The 19,780-nt window shown below is 40.4% G+C and overlaps 1 protein-coding gene across 2 annotated transcripts in view; it reads right to left on the reverse strand.

The window, feature by feature from the left end:
- Positions 1 to 628: 628 nt before the first annotated feature.
- Positions 629 to 19,780, reverse strand: part of Ppil4 (peptidylprolyl isomerase like 4) — a 31,559-nt gene continuing 12,407 nt past the window's right edge. The window contains exons 12-14 of one of the 2 annotated variants that reach the window (XM_048354269.1): positions 13,021 to 13,168; positions 7,644 to 7,892; positions 629 to 1,250 (exon numbers count right to left, since the gene is read on the reverse strand). In XM_048354269.1, coding sequence (XP_048210226.1) covers positions 7,647 to 7,892; positions 13,021 to 13,168 — 394 coding nt within the window. In that variant the 3' untranslated portion in view covers positions 629 to 1,250; positions 7,644 to 7,646. Of the gene's footprint in view, positions 1,251 to 7,147; positions 7,893 to 13,020; positions 13,169 to 19,780 lie in introns of those variants that run through there. The other variant, XM_048354268.1, reaches the window with a different exon arrangement.

The following is a 19,780-nucleotide window of genomic DNA, read 5'->3' on the forward strand; positions in this document are numbered from 1 at the left end:
AAAATCTTTACTGTTGCTTCAACTTGGATAGCAGATGTGCACAGCTCAGCTCTTCTCCTCTTGTCACATGCTCCGAGAAGCCTACTTCAGTGTAAATCGGGATTTGGGTTCCATACAAAATTGATACTGAACCACATTCAGCACCTTCTGAGGAATTTGGTGAGGATCCTGCATACAACTCCCAAGGCACCTTCCTCAACTGCCCTGTGTCCATCCCTTCCTTCCTTCCTTCGAAATACACGCAATTGTTCTCCGGGCTGACAAATCCAACACCTTCTCACTTATAACCAGTGCCCTCCCCCTCCCCACACCCTCCCCCACTTTAGGTCCTCTTCTCCTCAGTCCTGGGCTTTAAATGGACTATCACTGCAATCGCGCGTGTGTGTGTGTATGTGTGTGTGTGTGTGTGTGTGTGTACCAGCACATGCGCTGGTACTGGGGCTTGAATTCAGGGCCCGGACACTGTCCCTTAGCTTTTTTGCTCAACGCTGGCAGTTTATCACCTACAGCTACAGCTCCATATTGGTTTTGTTTGTTTTTGGTGGGTTAATTTGAGGTAAGAGTCTCATGGACTTTCCTGCCTGGGCTGACTTTGAACCGCAATCCTCAGATCTCAGCCTCCTGAGTAGCCGGTATTACAAGTGCTTGGCGCATCCTGCCTATCATTGCAAGACCGTCAGGCACCTGCTGGACTCAAATCCCAAGCTCTCTCCACCGGACCAAGGAGACAGTGAAATACAACTGTCCTTTGTGTAGGAAGCGGAGTTCACTGTGGTCTTGTTCCAGAGTTGCAGCAAAGCAGCTGCACTTTCCTAACTTCTCTTCTTATCCAAACTCCCCCACTGGTGTGTTTGCACAGAGAGATGCAGTCTTTCTTGAAGACTCCCCAGTGTCCCCCGCAAAGTAAATAACAGCACACCAAGTATCATGCAGACTTGGACCATCGGACCATCAGTGACAACGAATGGGAGAAGAGGTGAAATACAAGATGAAGGTGGGGAAGGGCCCGCATCAGTAGTCCATGTGGGTAACAAGGTAAGACGGAAGATGGTACCATCAGCAAGAGGAACCAATCGTTTGAAGAGAGACAGTTGTGAAAATGAAGGGGATCTCCACATTCTCATTTAATAACAGGAAGCAAAAGCTTCTCAAATTTTCCCATCAAAACAAGGTTTCATAGCAACAGCCACTGAAAGGTAAGGCTTCCGTCATTTCGGTTTTACTCTCTTATGCACTCTTGGTGACTCAACCTAGATGGGGAAGAAATGTCAAACTTGAGATTGTTTTTATGAGTGGAAAAACACAAAAAAATACCTGCCAGTAACTAAAAAACAATGTACTAAAAAAAATTTCTGAGTAGGATTGCTGAACCTAAAACCTATGCAAGGGGCTGGGAATATGGCCTAGTGGCAAGAGTGCTTGCCTCGTATACATGAAGCCCTAGGTTCGATTCCCAAGCACCACATATATAGAAAACGGCCAGAAGTGGCGCTGTGGCTCAAGTGGTAGAGTGCTAGCCTTGAGCAAAAAGAGGCCAGGGGCAGTGCTCAGGCCCTGAGTCCAAGGCCCAGGACTGGCAAAAAACAAAACAAACAAACTAAAACCTATGCAAGGTTTCTCTCTGTTTATAAAGAATTAGGGGCTGGAGGTATGGCTCAAGCAGTGAAGAGCCTACTAGAAACGTGAGTCCCTGAGTCCACGGCCTAATACCACAAATATATATATATATATATATATATATATATATATATTAGAGTTCTGACAAAAGTCTTTGAAAAGTCAACTGGTAAGAAAGATTAAACTTTATAGTGAAGTTACAACTGAGTAAATTTGGGCTCAAAAATGCCATTATTGGGGCTTCAACTCAGGGCTCAAATCCTGGCATGGCCTTTTCACTCAGGCTGGTGCTCTACCACCACTTGAGCCATGTCTCCAGGGGGCATTTTTGCTGGTTAATTAGAAATAGAGTCTTTCAGACTTTTCTGTCTAAACTAGCTTCAAAGCATGACCCCCAGATCTTATCCTCCTGAGTAGTTAGGATTATAGACAGAAGACACCAGAATCTGGCCAAAATAAAACTATATATAAAACTATAAATATGTATATATTTTATAACTATATATACATATAGTTGTATATAAATACATATATAGTGAGAGAGCGAGAGAGAGAGCGAGAGAGAGAGAGAGAGATCACTGTCTACAGTATACCCTTTCTTTCCCCTCCAGTTCTAGCAAGTGAGCAGGAACCATCGTTGCAGTCTGGTGAGAGGTGACCAGGGGCTGGGAGTGAGGCTCAGCGTAGAATGTGTGCATATGCCAGAGGCTCTGAGCTCAGTCTAAAGCAGGAAAAGAGTGAACCGAAAATCTAGAGACGCAAAACTGAAGGAATCAGAAACCTGGGCTCCTAGGTACACACAGTAGTACACAAAGCCAACACTGCACAGCCTCTAATCAGGGCTCTCTGATGAATGCTATTAAAGTCATCCCTTTGTTAAAATGGCTCTTTTGATTAATGTACCTCAAGCTGCTACACACATGCCTTTTAAAGCAAGTTTCCTGTAACTTCCTGTTATGAACCATTTTTCCTTGAAATTCTAGGTTCCGAATTTTTTTTTTACCACTTTGATTTCCCCATCTGGTTCTATTAAACACAAGTTTATTTCTTCTCATTGTTCCCTGCCACATGCAATCAATATTCCTCTTGTTCATTCCTTTTTTACACTGTCTAGAATCTTCTATATAGGCGATTCTATATTCATGTTAATGGCTTCTTATGTAAAATAATCTCCTTATAATACTGAGGTCTGAACTCAAGGTTTGGAACCATGATCCTCCCAAGCTCAGCCTCTCTATTGTTCCTATTGAATGACGGGAAAGGTTTTGTTGTTGTTGGGGTTTTTTTTTGCCAGTCCTGGGGCTCAAACTCCAGGGCCTGAGCACTGTCCCTGGCTTCTTTTTGCTCAAGGCTAGCAGTCTACCAACTTGAGCCACAGCACCACTTCTGGCCTTTTCTACATATGTGGTGCTAAGGAATCGAACCTAGGGCTTCATGTATACGAGGCAAACACTCTTGCCACTAGGCCATAAAGAATGATGGGAAAGTAAAACAGCCACTGTTGTGGGGTGAGAGAAGGGAGGAGGGAATGGAAATCGTGAATGAGGGTGAATATGGTTGAGGAAAGGAGCGAGGATAAAGGAAACAGAGCATGAGGTTGATTGGGATATATTACATGCATGTACTGAAATGTTGCAATAAAACTCCCCCCTTATACAACTAATGAAAGATAGTAAAAATAGGGGAAAAAAGCCAATCTAGTTATAGGCTGCTTATGTGGTACATTACAGCACTATATTCATCAACAATGTAAAAATAAAAGGAAAGTAGACATCTACCAGATAAAATATGAGCATTCGTCAATAAATTAAAAACTTCCATGAAAATGAAAAATTCCCAGAAAAATGTATTAATCAAAATGACTCATACCAAAGAAATAGAAAAATTAGTAATTCCATAATTACTGAAATCTAATCAACAGCAATTTTTTTCACACACAAAATACATCCCAAGCTGGGTACTGGTGGCTCACATCTGTAATCCTAATATGAGGACCACGATTCAAAGCCAGCCCAGGCAAGAAGTCCATGAGACTCTCATCTCCAATTAACTACCAGAAAACTGTGGCTCAAAGTGGGAGAGTGCTAAACTTGAGCTAAAGAGCTCAGCAACGGTGTACCAAGACCCTAAGTTCAAGCCCCACAGTCAACCAAAACAAAATACATCCCAGATATGCAGTAGATACAGGAAGCTCATAGTTCAAGGCTTGCTCTAATAAAACACAAGATCCTAAATGAAAACAAAAAGGGCTGAGGGTATGGCTCAAGTCGTAGAGTACTACTCAGGGCTCTGAGTTCAAACCTCAGTACCAATTCCCCTCAAAAGAGATGATTTTATAGGCAAGTTCTACCCATTTTTTTTTAATGGTACCAAGTATTGAAACCAGATGTTCATACTTGCTAGGCAAGTACTTTTCTGAGCTACATGTCAGCCCTCTACCCACCTTTTAAAGAAAAGTTGCCTTATATTTTTTTCTCTCTCAACATACAAGAAAAAGGATGGTTGAAAGCATTCCCCAGTTTACTGTATAATCTGGACATCCAAAATCAGGTAAGAGTAACAGCAAAGAGAAAAAATGTAGACCATTTGCATCACTGTACTAGAAATTATAGTCACTTTTCTATTCAAAGCGATACTGGAAACTGGCCGGTGGATGCTATCACAAACAGGTATATGGCAGACACACGGTATGTGGCTCCAAGGACACCTTGGAGGAATACGGTGTGTGCTCAGGAGGCAGGGAATTCAGTGCTGGACTTGGATGCCTAACTCATTTTCCCCTAGGCAGCCCACGTTCTACTAAAGACAAATGCTGGCTTCCGGTCAGTCTTAAATGTTCACTCTATCACTACACTGAAACACATACCCATCTTGCTCTGGGGTTACCACTGGCTTTCTGGGAAGGTTTGTTTTCACAAGTTACGGGCAAGCAGCCATGAAGCATATCACACTGATGTAACACAAGCGACTGCAATACAGGGCTGAGGGCTGCAATATGCATGCATGGGAACTTAAAAACTTTGTCTTTAAATTTTCTCTTGATTTTTTTCACTGTGCTTGATCAAGATTCTACAAATAAGGCAGGTTTATTATATATAGTTAACTCTGTAAATAATTAGGAAAGAAAAAAAGATTTAATTGCAAATGTGACTATTACCCACCTAAACAATCCCAAAATCCTACAAAATGGAAATATAAAAGCTTAGCAAATGGCTAAATACAAAGAGCCAGTGATCCGAGCTAGAGGAGTCACTCAAACAAAGGTTGTAAGTTCCAATCCCAATATTGCCCTCCCCCCCAAAAAAAGAGAGCAGTAATCAAAACTATTTCTTAAGTCAGTATACCAAAAATTTTGTTTTTAAGATGCCATTTATAACGTGTTTTTTTTAAAAGAAAAGAAACTAGAAATAAATCCAACAAAGAATATTCAGAAGCTTTATTAGGAAAATTCTAAGAACTCACTGGAGAGATATGGTAATGAATGAGAAGATTCAGTACTACAAAAACTTTTTTCCCCTTACTGTTTCAATACTAATACAACTGAAGTCCCAACAGAATTCTTTGGGAAATGTATCTCCAAAGCTGCAAGGAACAAAGAACCAAACCTTTCCTAACAAAGAAACAGATGAAAGGACTTGTTTAAATATAAAGTTTTCCATATGCCATAGAAATATATGCATTGGTATTGACCCTGTAACAGACTGTAAGCCAATAAAACCAACAGCCCAAATAAAACTCACACATATACAAAAACTCACATACGGCTGGGTATCAGTGGCTCATGCTTATAACCCTAGCTACTCAAGAAACTGACATCTGAGGAGTCTAGTAGGTTCAAAGCCAGCCTGGGCAGGAGACTCTCTGAGACTCTTATTTCAAAACTAACCACCAGAAAGGCAGAAGTGAAGCTGTGGCTCAAGTGGCAGAACAGTAACCTTGAGCAACAAAGCTAAGGGACAATGCCCAGGTCCTGTGTTTAAGCCCCAGGAGCAGCACAAAAACAAACACACACAAAAAGCCCCTCACATACATTAAGTGGAAATGCAGATGAACAGGGACTGGACTAACCTCTCAATAATGGACTTTGGACATATGTTTAAAAAAAGAAAGTAAATTTGGACACAGTTATGATGCCATATACAAACACACATAACATTCAGTATGGACGGAAGATTTAAATGCAAATCTATAAGGCTATATAATTTTTTAGACTATAGACTCTCTTCATTACTTCAGCCCAGATTTTGATGCTTGGTATCACATCCAGGATTGTGTGCCTGCTAGGCAAACACTTGGCCACTGAGTAATACCCCTACCCCAACAGGATTCTTAAACAGATCACCAAAGCACAGAACGGAGGAAGTGGTGGCACATAACTGTTGTTCCAGCTTGCAGGACAGCAAGGCAAGAGAACTTCAAATTCCCAGCCAGCTGAGACTACGGGGCAAGACCCTCGCAAACAAACAAGAAGGGAAAAAATCATTTTCTACCTCAAATGTATAACCCAAGTCTAATTTAAAAAAATACAGACCTAACTTCTTGTTTATAGGAAATACAGCCTAGAGGGAACTTCAAACTCCCATTAAGTAATTCCAAAATGTAGAAATTACAATCCAATATGGGGGTGGGAACAAGGTAAGAATCAATCAATAGAAGCAGATCACACATGATAGAGATGGCAGATCTGTGTGCTACAGATGTTCCCCTTCCCCTCTCCCAAGAAAAAAAGAAAAGTTGAAGTTTGTTAAGGACAGACACAGAAAAGAGAAAAAGGCCCAAACAGGTCAAGACTAAATATATGCACTGGGTGGTATGAAAAGATTAGTCACTTCAGAAGAAAGGCAATAGCAATGGAAACTACAAACACGAAACACAGGAGAAAAGTGAAAAGTTAACAGAGCAAACCGCATCAGTGTGCTGAGACAGCTTCCAACAGCGAACACACAAGGAAGTGGAGCACCAGGAGGGCAGGGCACAGAGTGGAGGACAGGACAACATCACCGAAAGAATAATGCCAATAAACAAGATTCCAGACTTGATGAAAACCGTAAACCTACAATGAAAAAAACGACATTAAGCACATTGCAATCCGACTGCTTACCTCCAGTGACAAGGAGAACATCGCGACTCTAATTCCAACACTATGGAGGCAGAGGCAGGGGGACCCCCAGTCTGAGGCCAGCCTGGGCTTCAACACAGTGAGACCCTATATCAAAAAGACCAGAAAACCCAAACCAGCACCAATCTGCAAAACTGGTAAAACTACTCAAGTCCACAACTGACAAGTGTTGGAGATGTGACAAAGATCCACCATGAACCATGACAACGGATATAACCACTCTAGGATGTAAGATCAAAAAAACTTAAACCACAGGTCCAGGCAATCACTCCCAGACAGAGGAGATGCAGAGCAGCAGTCTCCAATAGCAAAAACAACCAAAAAGCATGTCCACCAACAAAACCGTGCAGTACTTCATAGCAATAAAAATAAATGACTCCTAAAGATGTTAAAGTGAAAAAACAAAGTCTTAGGAGTAAAACACACACCATTTATATAAAATTCAAACACATACAAAATTACCATCCCATTTTGGGATACATACATACGTTGTGAAACTAGAACAAGATCATGGAAAACATAAAATTCAGAATAATAATTACTTGAGAAAGTGGAGAAGACTTCTAAAATATAGGTGATATTCTATTTCTTAAAATGACTAGTGGGTACACATATTTTTATTTATTGTTCTTTATACTATATATACATGTTTATAAATTTTGTAGTATGAAATATGGCATGTAAAAAAAACAAGAGTAAAAGACACTGAAAATGAATTCCGCCGCTTTTGCGTAACAACAAAATTAGTATAAAAAAAGGATACACAAAAAAAACTGTTGTTATCTTATAGAGCCCGATATTAACAATCCTAATATGAAACAAAACAAGAAGCAGAGTTTTTAACTGCTTTGACATAAATGTTGACATGGCTCCAGTTTCTTAAGTTAGGCAAGAGTAAACTCTTCACCTTTCATCTGTACTTAGATTTTTCTTTGTCTTTGGATTTCTTTGGACTTCTGCTTCGTTCTCTCTTCTTGCTTCTTTCTCTCTCATACGGATCTGCTTGGTGCTTGGTTTTGTGGCTGTAATGGCCATCCCTCTCTCGAGAGCGGCTACGACTTCGCTTCTGAGGCCGGTCTCTCTTCTCACTCTTTTGTTTCTCCCAACAGGCTTCTTCTTCTTCATAGTGACCAAACCCCATTTCCCTGTAGATATCCTGCCAAAGACATGCAGAGTTACATGTGGACCACTAAAACCATCACTTTAGGGGCCTTGTTGCTTAATAAAACCTATCAAAGTCACCATCAGCAAAGGTCTCCTTATGTAACCAAAGCTGGTCTTGAGTTCATGATCCTCCTGTCTCAGCCTCCTAAGTGCTATGATTATAGATAAGTGCCCTATGCCAAGCTTCAAATTTAAATATTAGTAGTGTCACAAATCTCATAAACTAAAATACAAAATAGGGCAGGCACAATGGCTCATACCTGTAATCACAGCTACTTGGAAGGCAGAAAGAGTTGGATGATTTAAAAACTGGGCTGGGCAAAAAGGCAGTAAGATCCTGTCTCAACAAATAAGCTGGGACTGGTTCATGCCTGCAAGCCCAGCTAGGCAGGAGGTTAAAGGTATGAGTATCATGTTCTGGGGCCTGAGCAGTCCAAAGTGTGGAGACTCAGTCTGAAAAACAAACTAAAGAAAAAGGGCTCTGGAGATAGGCTCAAATGGTGAAGCTCAAAGTGTTAACTATAAGCGGAAAAACTGAGGAAAGCACAAGATCCTGCATTCAGGCCCAGTGTGTGTGTGGGGGGGGGGGGGGCAGGGGGTTACGGGGCTGAGGACGTAGCTCAGTGGTAGAGCCCTTGCCTAAGGCCTGGTTTCTATTCCCAGCACAGAGTGGGTAGAAACCATATGTATTTACTCACTGCTGTAAAAAATCAAGGAAGCTGAAAATCTGAAAAGGACTGAAACTTTCCAAGTATTCCATGCAAAGTAATTTTAGAAGTTACACAAACTTTGAAAGTAAGCGTACCTGGGTTCAAATGGTCCTTTGTTAGGTTAAAAAGTACTTTGGAGGTTAGATTGATCAGGGCAGGCTTCCTAGAGGAAGTGGCATTTGCAATGCACTCAAAGGATGAGCGGGATTGGGGCTGGCTGCAAGAAGGTGAATGGAAGCATTGTTACATAATACTTGAAAAGCAAGGAAGCTGTAGCCCTATGTATATAACAGGAGAAAAGGTAGCTGGATAAATCCAGTCAGGGTTGACCTGCTAATACAGTACATGCTAACACAGTGCTAAGAGCTTCAGTAGTACACTGCCCTCATTCCAGAAACAAGGCCAAGACTTAAGATCTGCCCAGTTTAAGATTATTATTTAACTAGTCAGTAACTTGATGCACAAAATTGGAAGCCAGGGGAGGGGTAGAACAGGTGTAATAAGTAATGAAAGAAGGCCAGGTGCTCTTGCCTATAATCCTAGCTACTCAGGAGGCTGAGACCTAAGGATTGCAGTTTGAGGCCAGTGGGGGCAGGAAAGTCCATGAGACTTTATCTCCAATAAACTATTAAAAAATTTTTAAAAAGCCAGAAGGGGAGCTGTGGCTCAAGTGGTAGAGTTCTAGGCCTGAGCAAAAGGAGCTCAGAGACAAGTCCAGGCCCTCAATTCAAGTCCCAGCACCGGTGCACGTGCGCATGTGCATGAGGGCGCGCGCACACCCACACAGACACACACATGCGTGTGCACACACACACACACACACAATGCTAACATCTGACTGAATCTTATCTAAGACGAATAAAATCAATAAGGTCTTTTCTATTATGGACTTTATATTTTATACACTTAGGACATAAGACAAGGTGATTAAAATAGCATGTAACTAAAAGGGTAGACACACACACACACACACACACACACACACACATTCAAAAGCAATTAACCCAGCAAATGACTTGCTGTAAAGCAGGTGTAAAAAGTCTAACTAAAAGTGATCTTTGCTCAGGCCTCTAGGATTAAATAAAAGATTCAATTAAATGAAACAGAAAAACAAAAACAAAAATCATTAAATCTAAGCACTGAAAGAACATTAAATCACAAAAATGACAGCAAGAATAGTGCGCCAAATTCTACACACAGCAGGAAAAGGGAAAAGCCCAGTGGAGAGCTGATACCCAGAAGGACTAACTCTCAGGCAGGTGACCAGTAACCTCAGGGAGACCCGACCCTCAGCCACACAGAAATCACATTTGCAATTAAGACATGAGGTGGGAAATTGAAACACAGGCTTTCAAATTGAATTGTAAGGCTTTCAAGAGAAAAACAATTTAAAGAAATAGGTTAAAACAGCCTTAGGAAACTGGACTCACCCGGTAAAATCCCAACAAATAGGAAAATATGACCTATACCTGAAATTTAGCTAGTACTAGAAATTTCCCTTAACTACTATGTCTTTGAGACTGAAATAAAAGGAAAATTAATGTAGCTATGTTATTACATCAAAGTACAAAATAAAAATATTTACTTTAATAGACAGGAGAAACAGGAAACTATAGTTCAAAATTTAGTAATTTTACCAGTTACCAATTTTCTTAAAATTCCTGTAAAAATGCTAATGACCTTCCTCCAAAACATAGTACTTCTTACTTCACACCAACAGAGGATTTTGCTACCGTCAACTTTTAAGTCATCAAGTCGCAGGGTCAAAAGATTCATGAAAGGGCGGAGGAATACTATGAATTTTGTAGAGTTCTGATTGTCTCAAATACAGCAATGTTTATCTCAGGCCTGGACTCACCGAAGACTCCAGGTGCAAGTGCAGGAGGACAGCTACAGGCAAAGGCACATGGGCAACTACGGGTTTTTAGGAAAAATACTTACAGGAGCATGATAAAACACCACAGTGACGTGAACTAAACATACTATAGAAATAAGGAGAGAGGAGAAACTCCTACACTAGTACACCCGACTAAGCTACAGGCCTGTATTTTACACAGTTAATAAGTAATGATTGCCTAGCTCAGCCTCTGTGTTATTGCTATTCTTACTTGGATGTATTTGCATTGGGTTTATTTCCTTAATCCTATTCCTAATCTTTTTCATTTTCTGTTGTGAAATAGAGATCAAAGAATTCAGCTCATCTTTTAAGGACAAAAAGATGGCATTATTGATTTTATTGTAACTGACTCATGGGAGGGGTATTTGAAGGAAAGACTAAGGGTACAACTTAAAAAAAACTGGGGCAAGACCAGAAAGATGGCAATCTTTAAATAGCTAGCAAGTCTTGAAAGGAAGAGAAATTATTCCTCTGCTAGACCACACCAAGGCAGAAATGTATGCTACTTTGAAAGAAGGAACTAAGAATATTATCATATATATGTTAAATATATGATATATATGGCATATATTTTTACTGAAATAATTTTTAATAGACAAACCATAAAAAGATATAAATAGTTACCTACAGAAGAAAGATTAAAAGGAGAGGATAGGTAGAAGCTACATGCATCTATGCATCACTTTGTAGATGTTGCTTTTTAAGACTACTTAGCTCAGCCTAGCCTCACACACTCACTCTCCCTGCCTCACCATCCCGAGTGCTGGAAGGACCTGCACACACCTCTGTGCCTGGCTTCATTTTACTTTTGTCTTAAAATATTTTTATTTTACAGTTTTTAAAACACCAAGTAAAAAACATTCTAAGCAATCCTTTAACAGTAACAAAAAAAATATTAAACAAACCAACTGAAATGTGACCCTAGTTAGTGGCATAACCACAGGAGAAACTCTTACAAGTGACTTTAAAACTGTACTTTGACTGTAATAGCAAGGGACACGGTGATCAAAATAAGGCAAGTGAGTGGGCTGGTGCGGCCTGCTATTCAGGAGGCTAACGCAGAAAGGGCTCAAATCCAATGCCAGCCTGTGCCTCACAGAGAGAACCTATTTCAAAAAACCAAAAAGAGGGCTGGGAATATGGCCTAGTGGCAAGAGTGCCTGCCTCCTACACATGAAGCTCTCGGTTCGATTCCCCAGCACCACATATATGGAAAACGGCCAGAAGGGGCGCTGTGGCTCAGGTGGCAGAGTGCTAGCCTTGAGCGGGAAGAAGCCAGGGGCAGTGCTCAGGCCCTGAGTCCAAGGCCCAGGACTGGCCCCCCCCAAAAAAAACCCAAAAAGAATGGCCAGTTGTAGAAGATGTTTGCAAACACCTTTTTTTTCATTTAATCAAACAGCATGGCTATGAAGTATTATCTTATTTCACAAAGGAGAAAAGTGTGGCTCATAAAGCTAAATAACATGTCAAGTCACATCAATGGCCCCCAGTATAAAAATGTAAATCTAAGCTTCCAGGCAGCAAAGTTTTTCCTTAGTATACTATCTCTGTATCTCAACAGTCTTATAATTTGCTTTTTATTTAACAGAGTCAAAACACAAGTTAGACATTATTTCTGCATGCCAGGATCACACCTGTAATCCCAGATATTCAGGAGGCTGAGACCCGAGGAACACGATTTGAAGTTAGCCCAGGCAGAAAAGTTCTAGAAATGCAGTGGCTTAGTGGTAGACTGCTTGCTAGCATGCATGAAGCCCTGGGTTCAATTCCTCAGTACCACATACATGGGAAAAGCTGGAAGTGATACTGTGGCTCAAGTGGTAGAGTGCTGGCCTTGAGCAAATGAAACTCAGGGACAGTGTCCAGGCCTTGAGTTCAAGCCCCAGGACTGGCAAAAAAAAAAAAAAAAAAAAGTTCTAGAAATTCCATCTGCAATTAACCAGCATTGCTGGACAAGTGGTGTGGCTCAAATGGTAGACTATGAGAGAAACTGCTGGTTCAGAGCACAAGCCCCAATCAAGGGAGGAAGGGAAGAAGCAAGGGTGAGAGAAAATAATTTCTTCTCTTTAAAATCAATTTACTCTGAGAAATTTTTATCATTATTGTTTTAGAAAATATGACATTCAGAACTTTGGGATGATTGCATTACTTATTAGTGCTACATTCATTTCATATATTCAATACAAAGTGTATAAAGGGCTTACAGACCACAGAAGCTACAAGGTTCTAAGTGCTGCACATAAAACCCAGACTGCAACGGAGGACTATGTTCCAGTTTGGGATGAAATAAACAGGTACCCACAGGTGCTTCACAATGATACATTAAGTTACTTTGAAAAAAGTCTTTTTTTATAGCTTATGATACGCAGTTTTGAAAATTAAAGCCTAACTCTATTAAGCCATTCTACATTTTAGACTTACCACTGACTTCTCAGACCTATCCCTTCTCTCCTCTGTAGTACCTTTAAGACATAATTTACAAAGGGACACCTAGACACAGATATTAAAAGTACCTGGTTAGTATTTCTGATTGGCATGTAATCCTCATCTTCTTTTTCTTCAGAGCAGTGGCGGGTTTTTTTCTTGTGTTTTTTACTTGTATGTGAGTGACTTGATTTTGGGTCTTCTGCATGCTCATCGAGTATAAGGTCATATTTTGCGCTAAAGCAATTAGTTAAGGACAAGTATAAAATGACAGAATAGAAATCAAAATGTAAAAATCTATTAAGCAAGGAAGGTCATAAGGCTAAATGTAACTTTTAAAGCAAACAGTATCTCAAAAGTAGAGAGAGTATACATTTCTGAAAAACTAAGATATTTTCTATCAATATCAGAAAAAACATAAAGAATCCCAATCTTAAACAGCTAATAACTAGGAGGCAAAAAAAAGGAGAAAAAGTACATGAAAATGTAAGCAGTATAATGAAATAAGGAAATATATTTGTCAATAACAACCCCCCCAATTTTTTTTTTTAAACATAGAACTAGGCGCTGGTAGCTCATACTTGTAATCCTAGCCACTCAGGAGGCTAAGATCTAAGGATCACAAGTCAAAGCCATCCTGGGCAGGGAAGTCTGTGAGGGTATGTCCAATTAACCAACCAGAAGTAGAGACATGGCTCAAGTGACAGAAGAGTGCTAACCTTGAGTCAAAGAGCTCAGGGACTGTGCCCAGGCCTTGAATTACCCCCCATGACTGGGGTGGGGGCGGGGGAGACAGACAAAACTAGAGAATATTAAAAAAATATATCATATAAGGTAACAGGTACATTCATATAACTAGACCACTCCTTTAGAAGGAAATTTAGCAATGCGCATATAGTTAATGTGTAAATTCTAGTAAGAATTTATAAAACTTGAGTCTGCAGTGCAAGTCAGTGGTAGAGTACTTGCTGGCATACATGAAGCCCTGGGGTTTAATCTCAAACATGGTGTGTGGGGGGAGGGTATTTTTTCAGTAGTAGGGTTTGAACTTAGGGGTATCACCTTTGTTAGGCAAGTACTCGACTGTTGAGCCACACTTCTAAATGCTGTTTTGCACTGATTGCTTTGGATGGGGTCTTACTTATTGACAAGGCACACACTGTTACTATAACCCACCAATATTAGGCTTCTTTCCACCATTTCCTGGACAACAGATTAGCACCTCTGCATGTAGCTTCTCTCCACTGTGAAAGTCTGGTGGGCTTTTCTGCCCAGACTGGCCTAGAAGTTTGATTTTCTTAATTTCAGCCTCCCAGTTATCTGAGGATACTGGTATAATAAGCTATGAGTCAAGACAGATTCTAGGCTGACCTCCCACTTTGATCCTGCTGTTTCTTCTCAGGCTCCCAAGTAGCTAAGAGTGCAGGCACTCAGCTAAAAGAGCTTAAAAATTAAAATATATGGACAAATATATGCAGCATATTAAAGTTTTAATATCAGAAAGTAAACAAAATATTTAGTAACATATACTTAAAAACATTACAGCACTTTAATACAATGAGATGAAAGTTATTAACAAGTGATGATAAATGCTCTTACTAGAATACATTTGCAGGGTTATCTGAAACCTTACTAGATGTATATGAAAGCTCAAAGTAAAAAAAAAATCTTAAATCAAAAATTGTATAAGAGCTGGATGCCAGTAACTAATGCCTATAATCCTAGCAACTCAAGAGGGTACCTCAAAAATCTTGATTCACAACTAGCCCTAGCAGAAAAATCTTGAGACAGAACCACCAAAATAAGCAGCAGAAAGCCAAGCTGTAAATGCGACTCAAGTGACCACTGGAAGAATACCAGTCAAGCAAGAGAGCAAGCCAAGCAAGTCCAAGATCATGTATTCAAACTCCAATACCAAGGGGATGAAGAAAAAAATTAAAGAGCCTGCATAGGGCTAGAGTCATGGCTCAGCAGTACAGTGACTTTCTAGCAAGCACAAGACCAAGTTCATACCTCAATACTATAAAAAAAAAATTTTAAATTACCCGCCCCTCTAATCCTTATATACATAGTGGTGTATAAGCTGAGCTACTGGGAAGGCTGAGGTGGAAGGATCTTGAGACTGAGGTTGGCCTGAGCTATATATATGAAGACCCTATTGAGAAGTGAGGACGAGAGACATGACAAACCACCCTGATATACCATACAGCAATCATAACTTCATTAAGCCTTACCAAAGATAGAGGTCGAAAGGAACAAGAAAAAATGGAAAGCATCATTTGTCTAAGTGATAAAGTAAATTTCATTTAAATGTGCTACTAAAATAATAACAATGGGGCTGCGGGTATAGCTCAGTGAGTGAATACTTGCTAACATGAGCGAGGTCCTGGGTTTCATACACCAATTATAATAATGTTTCAGTTCAAAGATAAGTAATTTCCTTAATAGACAAGAACTGCCAGGGGCTGGTGGCTCATACCTATAATTCTAGCTACTCAGGAGGTTGAGATCTGAGAACTGAGATTCAAAGCCAACCTGGGCGTAAAAGTCCATGAGTCTCTTATTTCCAATTAACCAGAAATGGAGCTGTGGCTCAAAGTGGTAGAGTGATAGCCTTAAGCAAAAGTGCTCAGGGTGCCCAGGCCAAGTCCAAGCCCCATGACAGACCAAAAAAAAAAAAAAAAAAAAAGCACACACACTTTGGAATAAAAGAAAGCAACCCCTGTTGAAAATAATCTCAACTTGTAAAATGGATTTTGAGGAAGGCTAACATGGGCTTTAACAGTAGTATTCAAAGGAAAAAGCTCATGAGGAAACCCAGCACACAAGGAGCTATTTTCATTGCATGTGGGCCTAGAACAAACACAAGCCGCTTCCTTAAAACTAGAGTCTCATGTCCATTTTCACAATACCACAGCTTAAGGTTTTCCTCAGAGATGACCCCTGCACCCCGAAGATCAACTAGGAGGACACAAGATGCTGGCTGGCTCTCCACAAGATGACTAAAGGTGCTAAAGGTCAGCCCACAGCGTCCCGTTATTACTCCAACTTCTTTTCCCCCTTTTACTGCGTCACACTGCTTCCAGTGTTCTTCAAATCAATCCTACAATGCAACTGGCATTTTTAGAACAGATGATAAAATAGGAAAAGGGGAGGTAGTTCAGTGATAGGGTGCTTGCCTAGCATATGGAAGACCCTTACTTTATGAAATCCTGTTCTAATCAAGTGTGTGTAAGGGAGTAATTGAATTATGACTCTACTAGACCAAAAGACGATTCCTTCCTTTAGGAAGGAAAACAGGTTTTCAGTAAGTTGCTGAGGCTATCCCTGAACAAGACTCGAGTAATCCCCCTGCCTCAGCCTCCCTCAGAGCAGTGGGATTTCAAGTGCACCTCCTGCCTCCTATACTCTCTCCAATGGTGGATTTAAAGAAAATCCATTACTAAAGAAACCAGGGCTGGGAATATGGCCTAGCGGTAAAGTGCTTGCCTCACATACATGAAGCCCTGGGTTCGATTCCTCAGCACCACACATAGAAAAAGCCGGAAGTGGCGCTGTGGCTCAAGTGGCAGAGTGCTTAGCCTTGAGCAAAAAGCCAGGGACAGTGCTCAGGCCCTGAGTTCTAGGCCTAGGACTGGCAAAAAAAAAAAAAAAAAAAGAAAGAAAAAAGAAACCAGCACCTGACACAGCCCTCCTCTACCCTGTATCTGCATTGCAGCTTGAACTTCAGTTCCCGTAGTACTACTTAGGCCATTTCCTAACCTCTTACCCGACTGTAAGTCCCATATCTCATAACAGTACTTCTCTGAAATACTCTAGACATCATGCCTAACACAAGTACTTTATACTAGCTCCTCTCTTCTACTCCTGCAGTACAATGTCAGCCCTGGGTGGGTAGGGACAGCATCTTTCATTCTTAACCTGGGTATTTAGTATTTGTTGAGGATCTGTAGCTATGCCTCGAGGTCACTTGATTCTCTTTCTTCCTTGCTTATCCACTGTCTTCCACTCAATACTAAAACCCAAACCAACCTCTTATGTCCTCTTTTCTCCAGTTTCTCTTGGCAGAGGTCTAACTCCCTTTCCTGCTGTTTGATCTTGTTGATTAATACCCATTCACAGTAATTTCTCTCTTTCAAGATGTATAAAATATATTCCCCCATGCCTGACATCCTGATTCCTTTGCTTTGCCATAAATAACAAACATAATGTAGATGCCACAATTGCCTCCTAAAATGAAGCCTATCAACTACCAGTATTCTGCCCCTCATTTGGGAATGGAGAGCAGTACTCTGCACAGGTCACATCCATCTTTTACATCACTTTTAAAAGGCTAGAAGCTGTACTGCTCAGTATTAGTGATATGTGGCTATTCAATTAAGATTTTAAAAGTTCAGTTCCTAGAACAAATCCTGTTAAGTGAGGTAAGCCAAGATCAGAGAGACAAACAGGGCATGTCCTCCTTGATATGAGGAAGTTAGATCTAAAACACAATGAGACATGTCAAAATACACAAAATTCTAGATACTCATACACAGTGAGACCAAAAGAAAATAGTCTTAGGAGAAAATCACAAAAGTGTAGTACTCAACAGCCTTTTCATATGTATATAAAAAAAGATACATACTGAAACAAACTCCAAAGATATGGAAACAAAGGGCTTTTTTCTTAAGTTGTTTTTGTATAAAAAAAAAAAAAGATCAGTTCCTCAGATGTCTCACTACATGTGGGCAGTGTTGCTAAAGTACATTTTCAACAGCACAGAAAGTTCTAAACAGTCCTAGACAGACTAGACACCAATTCTCAAATCTGCTTAGTTTCTTAATTCTTAGTGTTCTACCTTCTTGGATTTAAGATATATTGATAAAACAAAATTTAAATATTCGTGGGCTGGGAATGTGGCTTAGGGAGTACTTGCCTAGCATGCATGAAGCCCTGGGTTCGATTCCTCAGTACCACATACACAGAAAAGGCTGGAAGTGGTGTTGTGGCTCAAGTGATAGAGTGCTAGCCTTGAGCAAAAAGAAGCCAGGGGCAGTGCTCAGGCCCTGAGTTTAAGCCCTAGGATGGGCAAAAAAAAAAAGAGAATACAATGTATCTTGATCAATGTCACTCTCATAATTCTCCCCCATCACCCCAGCCCTCCCCTCAATTTTCTTAATTTTGTAGAACATGCATTGAATTTTATGATGTGCTTCCTCTTATTTATCCCATGCACTCCTCTTCTTCCAGTTGCACTTACTAGTACTTAGGCTAGTTCACCTGCAAAGATTGCAAGGGCCAGGAGAGGTAGTATACACCTGTAATACTTGCTACTCAGAAAGCAGAGACTGGGAGAATTTTGAGACCAGCCCCAGCACAAAGTAATCAAGTCTAAATCTTTACAAACAAGCAGGACATGGTGGCACATGCCTGTTACCCCAGCTATGCAGGAGGCTTAAGAGGACCATGATCTAAGGCTGGCCCCAGGTAAAAACTTGAGACACTATGTGAAAAATATTAAAGCCATAAAAGGGCTGAGGATGTGGTTCAAGTCGTGCAGCATCTGCCTTGCGCTGCAAGGCCTTGAGTTCAAACCCCACTGTCACCAAAACTTGCTAAAAACCCAAGTGTATTCTATTGGTATCTTTTATTATTTTTTCGTGGGGGGAGGGATGGGGGAGTCAGGCATGGGGCTTGAACTCTGGGCCTGGGCACTGCCCCTGAGTAATTCAGCTCAAGGCTAGCGCTTTACCATTTGAGTCACAGAGCCACTCCCACCTTTTATGATTTAGGCCTCCAATCACATGCCCCCCAATGTTACTCTTTATAGATCAAACATCAGCTTTCTGGTCTAGCTGCCTGTGAAAACCTCTCCATAGGCTGATGTTGCCAGAATTCTTCAGACTTTAGCTCTGTCTCACATGCTTTATGCATGGCAGACATGTAGCACAGTTTAAAACAGTAATATATAAAGGTCAACTCGATACACATCTCTCCTTGATGAAATCTTTGGGGGAAAAAATGCCTCATAACATAGGAAAAGAAAAGCACTGCAACAGCAACCCAAACTGGGAAACAAAGACACCATTTATCAGAAACAATCACCAAAGAAATAACCTTCGCAGAGTGTGGAGTGATAGATTTATAATAGGAAAACTCATTTGAACAAATTGAAATGACATAATATGAACAGTATGCTTCACTGCTTCCTACTTGTCTCAACCAAAAACTTGGAAGAACCTGAACTAAACAGTAAAGTATATCGTTGTAATCCTACAAAAGTGAACCTTTCGGCAGATGCCAGTGGCTCATGTCTGTAAGTAAACCTAGCTATTCAGGAGGTAAAAATCAAGAAGACCAAAGTTCAATGCTAGTTCAGCCAAAGTTTGCAAGACTCCATCTCAACCAATTGCTTGATGCAATAATATGCAACACAAGTGGCTGAGTTGAGGAGAATCAGAGTTCCAGATCAACTTGAGCAAAAATGTGCATAAGGCTCTATCTCTACAGAAAGAGCTGATTGTGGTGGTACACGCTTATCATCCCAATTATAGTGGGAAGTGAAAATAGGAGGATCACAGTGTTGGGCCCACTATGAGCCCAACAAACCTGTGTTGCTAAAATAATAATGTATTATGCAAAAAGAAGCAACCTAATTTTGTAACAAAGAATGACAGGGTTTTCCTATTTAGATAAGGAAGTTAGACATTAAAAAAAAAAAAAGAACAATTAGCACCAGACAACATGGTGGCTCACACCTGTAATTTATGATAACAAGAAATCTAAGACATTACTATATGCAGAAAAATCTTACCTGATAATCTTGAGAATATGGTTAGTAGGATGGCATTTAACCTAAGTACAAGA

Source organism: Perognathus longimembris, chromosome 9 (genome assembly GCF_023159225.1).
Source record: "Perognathus longimembris pacificus isolate PPM17 chromosome 9, ASM2315922v1, whole genome shotgun sequence".
Classification (NCBI taxonomy): Eukaryota; Metazoa; Chordata; class Mammalia; order Rodentia; family Heteromyidae; genus Perognathus; species Perognathus longimembris.